Below are 13,869 nucleotides of genomic sequence, written 5' to 3'. Positions count from 1 at the left end.
AATCTACTTTAAGTGAAAAATAAAGGTAAAGAAAACTCTGATAATCTGATCTAACAAATAGGCTCTCCCAAACAGTACATAGGTGGCGCCAACCTACTTATCCAGTGTGTTTAACAGAAAGAAACTGGTGTGATGGTAATGCACAGGATACCACAGACTTACCTGGTCCACTAACTCCCACCACAAACCTACAAGTAACCTGCTTGGGCCCTGATTGGTTCTTCTCAAATCCATGAGCCAATCAGGGCAAATTGGCACCAGTTTTTGCTCTGAACCTGTGGAGAGACAGGAAACAAAAAGGAGGGAGAAAAAAAAACAGACAGTCAGGCAGATATGTAACACCTATCTATAATGTTGGATTGAAACAGCAATAATACCCCAAAAATTGAACCACTGTCTGAAGCCACTTCTCTTCAGTGTGATAAATGAGAAATGTTATCCCGAATGGCCATAACGTATACCTGCTTGGAATTTGGTATTGTATCGTATGGAGCTGTGTGCTCATACAGCTCACAGAGAGCAATTTTGCAGCTTTATACATACAATTTAGCTCTCTGATGCATAGCATTTGAAAATACACAGTTATTCACCCGACAATATTGAAGCAATGCTTTTGCAGCTAACTTATAAGAAGCAGTAAATGTCTTGCATTAGTCAGGCGGTGAGCACCGTTACGCTGGAAAATCAGCTCTGTGTTGGTTCAGTTTCACTCTCATGCTTTCTGTAATCCATTTCAAACACTATCTTCTTGATCTGGCACATAAATGCTCTAAGGCAGGTTCTTTTTACTTCAAGAAAATTAGAATATTGCAAAGATGTTTTCGGCAAACGTGGAGAAGGGTTTATTTATGATAAAAGTGAACATAAATATCTTTTTGCCAATCACAGGCTTGTGAGCTTGTGTGCAGTTGTGCATTCACTCCGTTATCTTGTGTTGATGATTTTTCTAAATTCAAACAGCTGCACTGAATCAAACCGTCTCATTAGCAGTCAGATTAAACCACACGTTTAAAACCCACTGCACAACAAATGCAGAGGGACTCTGAAGTGCTCTCTTTTATTATTATCACACGCTGGGATTATTCTGACCGTAAGTCTTAACTGAACTCTGGTATTTTTGTATTTTTCTGTCCAGAATGACATGTTTGCTCCCCGTGTTTTTGTTTCACATCATTCCACATCACATCCATCTCACTCTAAAATTTCGCCACTGCTTTTGTAAGGGATCTTCTGTTTCTCTTCTCTACGTTGACCTGGGGGTGGTAAGAAGGTCCAGCTGTCTCTCAGTTGCTCACTGTTGTGTTCTCATCAGTCTAGCCCTCTTTCCACTCTGTTTATTTTCTTTCCCCCTGTGCCTCTGTTTAATAGGAAACTGATTCAAATCAGGCCTGTACTGACTGACCTCATGTCAAGATGTGCAGGAGCAAGGCTGAGTCAGTGCAAGAGGGGGTAAGGTGAAAAAAAACGAGGAGGAATATGTCTGTATGGCCGAGGAACAGAACACATTGATATTTTTGCTTGAATATGTTTCTTTAGGCAAAGAGATTGAAGTTGTGTTTGTTTATTCAGTGCAAAATATGTTTAAAGCAGAGAGAGAGATGCACTAACAGAATGTGCGCGTCTCCTTCCTGCTTTGGTTGCACCAGCTGTGTTTCTTTTTGCCCTGTAGAAAGAACAACCTGTCCATCCACATTGTATCAAAATTATCTGGAGAAATCCAGCATTTCATCTTATTGTGTAAGATATGTTGGCAAAATATACATATTCATTTTGAGCTTGCACCTCTCATCCACATGAAAGCTCACATTTTGAGAGAACGGTATCACAAAAACACCTGCCAAAGTCTTGTGTTTCAGTGGTGCACAAAGGCTCACAGCTTTGAATAAATAACTCTCCATCATATTCTTATACATCTGGTGCTGTAGCATATCCAGTTTAGTTGGAGACTAAACCAGACAGGGTGGAGTTTTGAACAAATCGAAAAAAACTCCAAGGAACAGCTATCCAACGATACCATTACTTAGTCTCGTGAGACACCATGCAGATGGTGTGTTTTATAGATGAAGATATACTCGCATTGGGTTGAAAAACATTAGAAGTGGCTCCAACAGCAGGGAAGACCGACCTATTTTCTGGCAGTGGTTATCTGACCACTTGGGGGCGTTGAAATCTCGTCTCCAGATGATCATGGATGCAAATAAGATAAACATGAGTGGTAATATAAGAGAAAAAATAAATAAATAAAGAGCTAGAACATGTATGAGACCGCAGCAGCAGTAACACAGTTGTACATTTTTATCTGAACTTAAAACTTTAGCTGCATGAAGAAAAGTTTCATATCTGTTGCTGAAAATTCACAAGCTGTCCTCAAAATCATCTTCATTTGTGTTTTGATGTTGTCCTTCGCATAGATGTTTCAGCATCTTTGGGGTTTCTGCTTTTTTCGAGATAAGAAATAAGGGTGAACCTCAGATTAGTCATTTGATACTAACTCCATTTTTTTTTTATTTTCAAGAAAGTCACACACACCGGGAGCAATGTGGGTTAGGATTAATTAGATCAGAACCTCATAAAATGTTTTGGATAAATTGATAAGGCTATGATAGAACTAGATAAAGAAAGTATCTAAATATGATGAGCAAACTACTACAGCAGTTTTCCATTTTAATGCTTCGGTGTACTAATGACTGTATTTAAAGTTACACAATGGATCGATGAACCTTTTATGTTCTAATGGCAGATGCATTGATTTATTTTTATTTTTTAGACTTAATCATACAATTAGGGATAAAAATAATGTGTTTTTTCATTTCTATTTTTGCAACAGCTGCTCTGAATTCTAAGTTGTTGCACTGTTAACAGATTCCTGTAAATTTTATATCCTCATGGAATTATTTGGGAAATACGAGTCAGTATACAGTATACAGATCAGGTGTTTCGAAGAAAATGCAGGCAATTTTCCAACCTTGACGAAACCTGATAGTTTACTATTTCTGGATTTCTGTAATTGAAATTATTTAGATAAACTTATTTATCTTTCTACAAAATTCCAGAGTAAACAGTGAAACTTTATGTATTTACCCTGGTGCATTTTATTTATTTATTTATTTATTTATTGTAGATTTAATAAAAGTCAAGCTGACTACTAAATAAACTGCAAATAAAACTGAAGTCCATGCTTCACAGCCAACATCCTGCATTTGTTGGTTAAAAACATTGGCTGGTAAAGACATTGTACTGGAACAAAACTTTGCATTGAGTTTTTTTTTTTTTTTTTGTAAGAGTTTGCTGAATTGGAAACAGGTTTTAATGATGGAAAAAGTAATAAAAACAACCAGTGGAACTTATTTAAGCTGCCTCACAGTAGAAGTTGTTGGGTACATCAACTTGGCCGGCATCATAACACAACCTGGGTGGTGCAGCTACCAGCTGATCTCTGACCTGCCGTTCCTCTTCTCTTTGAAACACCACATGCGTTTTAGGTAGCTCATATAGAGCCAGATCAATAGAAAGCATAATGGCCTGCATTGGTGTGTGTGTGTGTGTGTGTGTGTGTGTGTGTGTGTGTGTATGTATGTGATAAGAGCATCTCTGTGTGTCTTGTCTTCTTTCTTGTTGGCCCGCATTATTGATGCTCCTCATGCATGACTTGCATTTACACACTCCCGCTCTCTCTTGTGGTGTGTGAAATCATAGTCAGTGGTCTGGTTTGATGTTTACAAGGCCGTACAACAGAAAGCTCCCTTGAGCATACGCTGATGTTAAGACTCTAGAGATCTCCTTTTGTTTCACTCAGTGTCTTTCTTCTGCATCCTCCCTTTTGCGTCTGTTTCACTCGTCTGCTTTTACCGCCGGTTTTTTTGTTGTTGCTGTGTCTCTGTTCCATGGGATGGGTTTTAGGAAGTAAACTTTTGACAGTTAGATTAACGACGGCAACTGGGGGGTTTTTCTTAGTGTAGAACAATGACCTTGCTCTCAATACGCAGGCACAGCACAGTGGAGCACCGCTTTCCATTAAACAGCCTCAAGGTCAAACACATATTGGTCAGTTCTGAGCTGAAACTGAAAGTTTTATGTAACTTTTTTTTTTTTTTCCAGCTTTACAGTTTTTATGTTGTTTACTTTCAAACTCTCACTTTTCTGCATTGTGAAGGAGAGGTCAAACTGAGTCTTGCATTAGTCTCAAAGCAAAGCACTGGAGATTCATACAACATAATTAGCATTTCTGAAGGCATTAGAAAAGTGGATTGAGTGTACCTAAGCTGGTATTTGCATTCTTGTTAATGTTTTTTTTTTTTTTTTATTATTATGCTTTGTTATTGGGGGAAATTTGTATTCCCAACACCCCCCTCCCCCCACCCAAAAAAAGAAAGAAACATTTGACTGACTTGTTTATGTGCATTTATGTTTCAGTTTGGCTGTTGGGACTTTATATGTGTCCTTGTGGACATCCTGAAACACAGGATGGAAGATGATTGTTCTTGAATTTTAAAGCCAATAGAATAGAGGATAAAGCCAATTCCACAGCTGCATGAAACTGAGAGCCAGCATGGCAGCACTCATCACCCTGGATGCTTTTGTGCTGCATCTGATCCCAAAAATCAGGCCTTCCTCGAAGCACACATTGGGACACAGACACATCTCCTGCTTTTGGTTTCTATGTGAATTCAGAAAAAAATTAAATAAAATTGGAGTGCAAAGTTAAGCACATTGAGGAGGGCTTATTAGTGATAGTGTAGAGCAATTACTGTTTAAAATGGGCTTTGCTTCCAGCAGTGAAGTGTAACCAAGTCCATCGTATTAATCAAGACACGAGAGCCTACAATGATCGGGCCTTGTAGAAGCTTTCAGAACTCTTGAACCTTTTCACGTCTTTTTGACGATATGACAAATCTGATTTGGGTTTGATCCTGTATAGACCACGCAAATGTTTTGAGCAAATGTGAATTAAAAAGATTTTAATGTTGAACAATAAAAACGTGAAAAGTACGCCAATGAATAAAGTATTTTACTGGGTTTGGACGTATGCCAGTTAGTAAATGTCTGCCGGGGCAGTAGAAGGCCTAAAACAACAAGTGTCTCAAAATGCTACACAAGAAGGATAAACAAAGGATAAAACACAGAAACAAAACATGAAATTACTAGTCTTGCACTACACAAAGAATGACGAGAAGAAAACCAGTGTTGAAAAAAGTCAAGCTTGAACCCACAAGTTATTTAAGGAACAGGGGGAGTGTTTTGAAGAAGGTGCTCTGCTTATACGACACCAAAACTAAACTTTTTGGCCAACATGCAATTTGTTGTGCAAGGCAGAAAACTTGAACCTGTGCATAATCTCTAACAGAAGAAATATGTTGCCACGGCTACAATTTATTATTTTAAGACCAACATATTGATGTAATAGCTCTATATCCACTCTTACTGGGCTTGAGTTATTTTGAGAAGAAGAAATGGAGAGATACAATGTTTATGTTGACAGTGCCGAAAAGACTTGCAGCTTTAATTGAAGTGAAATGTGCTTCACAAAATACTGACATAGAGAGACAGAATATAAATACAGCACACCATTTTTTTTTCTCTAAATTTTATTAGTGAAAATAAATCATGTGTCTGTTTCCACAAATTCTGAAATATGTGTTATGGATTCCTAATCTGTCTTAAAATCCTAAATACATTTGGAGAGTTATGAATACTTTTACAAGGCACTGTTGATTCACAGAAAATCTTATTATTCTCATGTGCTGAGCAGCATTTTTTTTCTTACTATTGTTTTTCCTGAACAACCTTCTGAATAAATGCAAAAATAAGAACCTTGAAAGCCATCTTTTCAGTTATTTGTCTTATTTTGCTATGCTCTATAACCCTGACAAGAAATAAATAAAAAGAAATCCATACTTCTTTGCCAAACAGAGCAGAGTTTCTGAAAGATTTTACAAAAAAGCGATTGTTCTTACAAACAGAGACAGCAGGCTTGGAAGTTAGTTATAAATGTTTCTCCCTCATTTGAGACTGAGAGGCAAGAATGTTGTATAGCATTGCTTTGAATAGTTGTTGTTTGAGCCTATGTTTCTTAAAGGACGTGTCCTTTTTTTTTGACAGTTTCAGGAGGCCGTACAACTTTTGCCAATTTCAGGTGGCAGAGTGAGCCACTCCAATCAGACCTACTCCACTCTGCTGCAAGACGCCTCTCTTGATATTATTAGCACGGCTTTGTGCTGCATTGCGAACAGGAACTAGGACACAAATTACACTCATTGCTCTCTGAAAATGATTATTACAATATGAGTAGCAAGAAATGCATTGCATGAGAGCTCACACTTATATTGAAACAGAGCTCGTGGTACAAAATACCAAAGTGATTCATATACATGCCCTCTGTTTTTTTTTTTGTTTTTGTTTGGTTTTTTTGCATTCTCTGGATAAGTGATGCACTATTTGATAAAATAAGATATGCAGATATGTATATATGTGTTTAACTTTGTTAGAAATTGCTTTGTGTTTACTACAAATGCGACAGACGAATGAAAGGAGAGAAGAAAGGGAGAAAGGTTGGGGTAAAATATTTAGAGATATTTAAGCGATAATAACTCTAGAAATCTGCTTCCACACCTGCAGAAAAATGTGGAAGGGTTAGAGACGAAATTGGTAAGATTGACATGTTGAAGTTGCTCTGTTCCCTGTATTTGTGCCAGCTTAAAAATACATAAAATGTCAATAAGTGTTTTACATAATCGAAATTACAATGCACTTTCCCTCCTCTTCTTCTTTTTTATTTTTATTTTTTTTTACTTAGGGATGCTAATCAAACATGGCCTGTAGTGTCATTTAATTTCCCAGAATTTATTGCTTTTGTGGCAGCATTAGCATCAGTACTATTTCACAGTCCCCCACTGATCTTTAAATTCAGACATTAATGCATTCGGCTAACTGCTGCAATGTGGCTTAATGCACAATAGACTCTAGATTCTCCCCTGTTATTAGAACATTTGCAATATGAAAGACATATATATTTTAAGGTTTATGGCTTGTGTGCTTAGGCAACATGTTGAAGCTTTATGAGGCCTGCTCATATACTTACCCCTGGGCTCCATGGAAGACTCTGGAAAGTCTACTAAAAATGTTACAAGAATCAATATCAGTATGTTTGATGTATGGCTGAGGTGTACTTTTTTTTTGTTTGTTTTGCTGACTTATTATTCACTTTCTGAAAGAAGGATCACTTTCCAGTGTTAAAGTGTAACAATTTCATAGTTACACCTGAAATTGAATTAGTTGTATGTATCAAACTCTATAAAACTATAGTTATCTTCACTCATGTGAAGATAACTATAGTTATCTTCACTCAGATAACTATACTTATCTTCACTCATGTCTCCAGCTTTCATATTATAATCGCCTGGCATAAACACAGATTTTAAGAGCACTGTGTTTATATTGACTTTTGCTTTGGTTTTACTGGCCAGAGTAAAACTTGTTGTATTTATCTAGTAACCGTATTATACACCGTATATAAGCTGCTACTTTTTGCCCACGTTTTGAACCGTGCGCCCGGTACGGCTTTTCTGTGGATCACTGGGAGTCTGAGGCATTGTTTGATTCCTAAGTAACTCGTAAAAACCCAGTTTACCTTATTTTAAAGTATAATTTCACCATATTTACTGATGCAGAAACAAAAATATCAATTTATGTTTCTGCTCGTGTTGGACAGCAGCAATTGCTTTTGTCTTAAATAGGTGATTTTTTTCCATCTCTGAAGAGCAGGATATCTTGTTCTTCCTCCTGTTCATTGTAATTTTTGTGATTTCAGGTGAAAACATTTGCTACTCTGAGTTTTGTAACTGCAGAGTAAAAACATGCTTGTCATGCTGCACATTAGCCAATTGATGGTTAAGTTTGAGAGATTTGAAAAAAAGACACAGACTGAGAGAATTTGTAGATTTGACAATAATAATATTAAAAAAAAACACTTAAAATTGCAGCTACTGGAAATTGTATTCAGTGTTGCCTGACAAAAGGAGTTTTTTTTAGAAAAGCTGAATCCAAATTAATTTGCACAGGGTCAATCAATTTAGTTTGTTATTCTTTTTTTTGTGTGTGTGTAAACATGGTTTATTTGGACAATAGAACTGCTGAATTTCCCTTAGTTCAACTAATGTTTGGTTAAATGTCTCTTAGCAGGTTGAACCTTATCTACACACTTTGTAGTTATGAACAAACTACAGTAAAGATTTTAAATATCTCCTGTTCTACAAGTACAGCTCCAAAAGTTAGAATTTTGTGGAAAAAGTTTACAAAAAGAAAATCATATTGTATAGATTTGTTGGACATACTGTGAGCTATTTTAAACTGTTATTTCTTGAAATGTTTATTATTACGGCTTACAGATCATAAAAAATCTAAAATGTAGTGTCTCTGTAAACTATAATATCACATACAATCAATAAAGTATGTCTGTTATATGTATTTAATACTTGGTTGTGCCTTCTTTTGCATAAATGAATGTGTTAATGTGGTGTGGTTGTGAGAGGATTGTCAAGCTAAACCTATTGAAGAATTTGGAAGAGCTTCACAAGGAGTCAGCTGAAGCTGGAGTCAGCACATTGAGAGCTCTTGGTTTCCTTCTAATATACGCTTTTCTATTAGGGCGTCATAATGTTAAGGTTGAAAAAAAAATACAATTGCGACTATATTCAGACACAAAAATCACTGTGAACATAAAAACAGCTATTTGTGTGTTGAAGTGTGTCTGCTGCTATTTCTCTTCCAGGACTGGCTGAGTAGGTTTGGCTACCTCCCGCCCCCCGACCCGGTGACCGGCCAGCTGCAGACCAAAGAGGCGTTGACCAAGGCCATCAAAGCCATGCAGAAGTTTGGAGGACTGAAGGAAACTGGAGTATTAGGTGCATTTGTGGGCGTTCAGATGCATCCCGCACAATCTGTTTTACTTTGAGACTGCAGAGGATGTCAAGCTAAGTAACAGTGAAAGGAAGTACAAGTGCTTGACTATAATGCAGTCCTAGCAACAAAAACACAGAGAGTAGCTTTACAAGGAACTGAATCAATATATCTTAGACAAAACACTGAAAGGTAATATTTATTTGGGTTCTATTTACTGGGTAGTATTGCATTGCACAGCTGTCTACCCACCACAGGAGAGCTTGTAAACATGAATCACACTTGCTGTCACAAAGAGAGGGGGAGAGAAGAATGACAATACCTCCACGTGCGTACTGTACGTGATTGATGATGCTTATACGTGGGGAACCGAACAGTATATTGATTAGCATGCGTTCTCCTATTCTCTCCATGCAGTATTCTCATAATTTCCTGCAATTCGCATTGGCAGTCTTACTCACTCATAGGCACCACAACCCTCCTCTGCAAACAGTGCCATTATTTATCTCCCACATATACAGCAATGGAGAGTAGATGCGAGTAATTTTGAGTTGTAGAGGTTTGAGGGGGAGAAACAAAAATAATGTTCTAGATGGCAGACACCCTAAAGAGTTTTGTTGCACATGTAAGCAGATATCTTCAAGAGCTTATGTATTTTATCATTTAAATGGATTTAAAATACATTGTGTTGATGCACATATGTTTGCATAGGAACACCTGAATTCCCAGGGTTGCTGGTGCAGCCAATTATAAATGCAGAAAACGTTGAGGCCATCTTTGCAGATCAGATGTATTCCTCTCCAAAGACACTAAAAGCATTAAGTCTCTTTCAGTGCCTTTATAAAAGTACTTATATCTGTTGAATATGTATATGTTTGTATTTTACTGGAATTTTATTTAATAGATGACGTAGAAGGAAAATGATACATGGTTCTCAAAATGTTTTACAAATGAAAAATCTTGACGTCCACAGCCATCCTTTGCTTCTATTACAGATGCAAGTTTTTGTAGGAAGTTTTGATCGGTCAGACTGGATAGGGGGGACATCCTGTCTTTTATTAATCTGGCTACAGATCAAATCAAAATCAAATTTTATTTGTATAGCACATTTCAGCAGCAAGACATTTCAAAGTGCTTTGCAGCATGTGACATTGAATAAACAGTGAGAAAGAGATTTTCAACAAAAAAAAGTTTGGAATTTGGAAAAAAAAAAAGATCCAGATTTTTAGTTAAAACGCCATTTGACAAGGACTCTTAACCTCCAGATGTACATTTAGGTTTAGGTTTGAACTTTGACTGGGCCATTCTAGTAGATGGGTGTGATTTGGCCTGTACTCCTCAATATTTTCAATTTGTTACTCTCAAGTCTTTTGTAATCATGTAACTTTGCTCCCAGTATCGCCCTTTACTTAGCTCCACCCATGCTTCCCTGTCTCTGTCAAAGAAAAGATTCCCTGCAGCCTGATGGAGCCACCACCGTGTTTCCCTGTCACATAGTTCTTTCCACACTGATGAGTTCAAATTTGGTCTCATCTAGCCACACTCCCTTCTTTAACATGTTTGCTGTGTGGCTTGTGGCAAACTGAAAACATTTTTTTTTTCTCCTTCCGACAGTGGCTTTCTTGCCTCCCTCTTATAAAGGCTAGATCTGTGGAGTGCATGACTCATAGCTGTCTTCCACCTTAGCTGTAGATCTTCTGCAGCACCTAAGCTATCAGAGCTAAATAAAAGTGCATTCCTAACATTTCCAATTTTCATTTGAAAATAAAATGGAAACTATGTATAATGATTTACCTTCCACTTTTACCACATAAAATCCCTAAAAAAAAACTACATTCAGCTTGTTGTTTGCATCATGACAAATTGTGATTAAGACTTTAGAGGCATGGACACTCTTGAAAGGCACTATAAGCAGATATTATAAAGTTTTAATCATGGAAAGCCATTTTAGTTTTTAACTACTTCCTCTCACCTTCACTGTCCTTCAGACCAAGCCACACTAGGTCTAATGAAAACACCCAGATGCTCTCTGCCAGATGTCTCTGATCCCAACGTGACGGCGGGGCGCAGGAAACGAAGCTTGAACACACAGAACAAATGGAATAAGAGGCACCTGTCGTGGAGGTAGGAACATTTTTTGATCAGCCTACATGAAACCATTAGCTCACGTTCACCCAGATAATCCTTAAATAATAACCAAAGGTTACAAAGCCTTCAAAATGGAGCGTCATATTATTTCCTGCTTGTGGAATCACTATAGTGTATGTTTGGACCACTCAGCAAATTATTTTTATTTTTATTTTTTTTTAATTTTAGATTTACATTTTACAAACAATTCAGTTATTGCTCGTTTCATTTTTTTTTTTTTTTTTACTGAATTTATTACCATCTGGTGTAAAACGGTATCAATTGTTCACAGGGGCAATATTCCAATAGTATTGAAATAATGGGAATCATATTTAGTATAATTCATCTCACACTGTTGCGTATCGAACCAAGGAATGGAGACGCGATCTGATGAGAAGTGAAAGCAAAATAATAACTAAAACTGTACACTGCACTGATCACACTATGACATGGTGGCAGCAGCACCAACATGCTGTACAGACTTCTTTGTTCATCAGGAGCTCTGGTTAGAGGTGATGGAAGGAAAGATGGAGCTAAATGCCGGTCGACTCTGAAAGAAAGGTTAAAGGCTGCAAAGGTCTCGAGGCAGAAGTTCACCTCAGGTGAATAACAGCCCCACAACACACAACCAGAATGGTTTAAATCACAGGATATGTTTTAAAATGGCCAAGTTCAGAGCAAAATCTGATATACCGTGGAAAAAGTGACTAATATGACTGAGGTTGAGCTATTCGGCGAAGAAAAATGGGCAAATATATCAGTGCAGCTGTAGTAGCAGTGAAGGGGGGGGTTCTGAAAAGTATTGATTTTTTCTCATAACCTCCTTTTCACCTTTAACGATTTTTATATCTAATGCATTTTAAAAACCATATGTCACTTTCCCTTCACTTCACATTTATGCTTTGTGTTGATCTGCTATATAACATACCAGCAAATACATTTGCGGCTATATTATGACAAAGCGCAAAACCGTTCAGTTGGTATTAATATCTGTAAATACGTCGCCGTCGATGTTCAATTTGAATGCTTATGTAAATGTGGACCTGAACAGATTTTCTGATGAACACGCTCGCTGTCGGGGCCGACTACGCTGGGAGACGGTTTGTGGGACGTTCATGCGTCTTCCAGCTTGTGGATCGTGTGTCCAGCTGGGCTGCCGAGATCAGTGTAGTATATAGAAATACACATGGGCTCACCGAAATCAACCATCTGAGGAAAACAAGTTGTGCAGGACACAAACACACACACACACGCATACACACCTACACACTCAGAGAGAATCATTGTAGAGGGGACAGATGCTCTAGGATGCAAACATTTTCATTAAGTCTCATCACTGTTGCATAGCTGAGAAAAATCTCAGCACCACCTTCAATTTATTTTTTTATTTTTTATTTCTAAGGTTTTGTTTACATAAACAGTTCAATTTTCTATATGATTAACAGCATAAGTGCTAGATTAGTAAATAAAACAAGCTTGCCCGTGGTGTTTTATTGTCTTTGCCCAGATAATTGATCATTTTCAATAGGCAGAAGTCCATTAACAGACAGAATAAAAAGCTCAACAGTTCACTTATCTTTTTGTGATTGCTCTGACTTTCCTGGCAAAACATTTAACTTAAGATTAACATGAAATGGATTTGGAAAAGAACCTCCTGTCTAGATCCCGATGGTGGGGGAGCTATCAGGGTGGCTGAGTCGTCAAATGAGATTTTTTGTGATGTCATGAACAGGTGAAGGTTGCACACTTTGGAGGAGAAATCACAGAACAGAAACTCATTTTAAAGGGCAATAGACTGATAAAACTTTTTTTTTTATCATTTGCCCTCGTCTTTATGTCAGTCGAGGTTTACACAGAGTGTCGCGTTGTGAAGTGCTCGTATGTCCACATGTTGCTTTAAAATAAAATATTTTCACATTCCCTGAAACGGAAAGGAAAGCAAAGAAAATTAAAGCCATTTTTAGTTATACAACATAACACAACTACAGCAGAACAAGTGCAGCAGAAAAAATGTGCTTCAGCATTAAAATATTTGTTAAATATAGTATGTAATAATCTGCTGTCATTCATTTTATTCTCGCCAGATACGCCTGAAGTTACTTTTAGTGAGACATAAAGGTGTGAAGGCCGACGCAACAAGCCAGTAAATGATGAAATGAGGAGGCTTAGTAGATGTAAGACAGGACAGAAGGAAAGCAAAGTCAAGCGAGATGAGGCAAGAAAGCGGGACATCAGGGCGCTGGAGGATTGAAGAAACAGGTCGATGAGCGGGAACCTTCAGCTGTAGGGGAGGCTGTTGGAGCGAAGCTGGCAGAGTGTGGAGGCTGTCCTGGTTAGAAGCAGAACAAAAAATGAAAGTAGAGTTACACAGTGGAGATCACAAACCTGTAGGATGAAAACGGTGTTCTGTGCACATATAAATCTGTTAATAGAAAAAAAAAATGAGACAATCATTGTACTTTTGTTTAATCACTTTCGAGCAGTGATTCTCAGACTTTTTGAAGGAGAGGGATGATGTGAAGTCGAGTTTTCTGAGCTTTGCGTCATGATGATATTCCGCCGTCCAAAACATTCCTGGACTGTTGCTTTGATTCTTTTATGCATGTTTGAGGGACTCTTTAAATGTTAAATTAGGGTTAATGAAGAAACACGGTTGTGATAACGTTCTGAAGGCAGAGCGTCAGAAAGAGCTGGAGCTTCTTAAAGGGACAGAGACCCAATTTCAAGGAGTTAAATTGTGAAGTTAAATCTGTTTTTAGTCATGCTTGATATTTACAGCATTCAACTGAAGAGAACAGTTACTTGACTGTGCTGGCACGGTATGCCTGTAAAAACACACTGCTGCCC

The 13,869-nt window shown here is 37.6% G+C and overlaps 1 protein-coding gene across 1 annotated transcript in view; it reads left to right on the top strand.

Annotated features, from left to right (window-relative positions):
* LOC103147430 (matrix metalloproteinase-17-like) overlaps nt 1–13,869 on the top strand; it is a 112,809-nt gene that overhangs the window by 46,796 nt on the left and 52,144 nt on the right. The window contains exons 2-3 of the mRNA XM_007565762.2: nt 8,768–8,900; nt 10,884–11,019. Of these exons, the coding sequence (XP_007565824.1) occupies nt 8,768–8,900; nt 10,884–11,019 (269 nt within the window). The remainder of the gene's footprint in view (nt 1–8,767; nt 8,901–10,883; nt 11,020–13,869) is intronic.

Source organism: Poecilia formosa, unplaced genomic scaffold (genome assembly GCF_000485575.1).
Source record: "Poecilia formosa unplaced genomic scaffold, Poecilia_formosa-5.1.2 Scaffold6, whole genome shotgun sequence".
Classification (NCBI taxonomy): Eukaryota; Metazoa; Chordata; class Actinopteri; order Cyprinodontiformes; family Poeciliidae; genus Poecilia; species Poecilia formosa.
The sequence above is the reverse complement of the archived record's forward strand: the minus strand, read 5'-3'. Positions and strand labels throughout refer to the sequence as shown.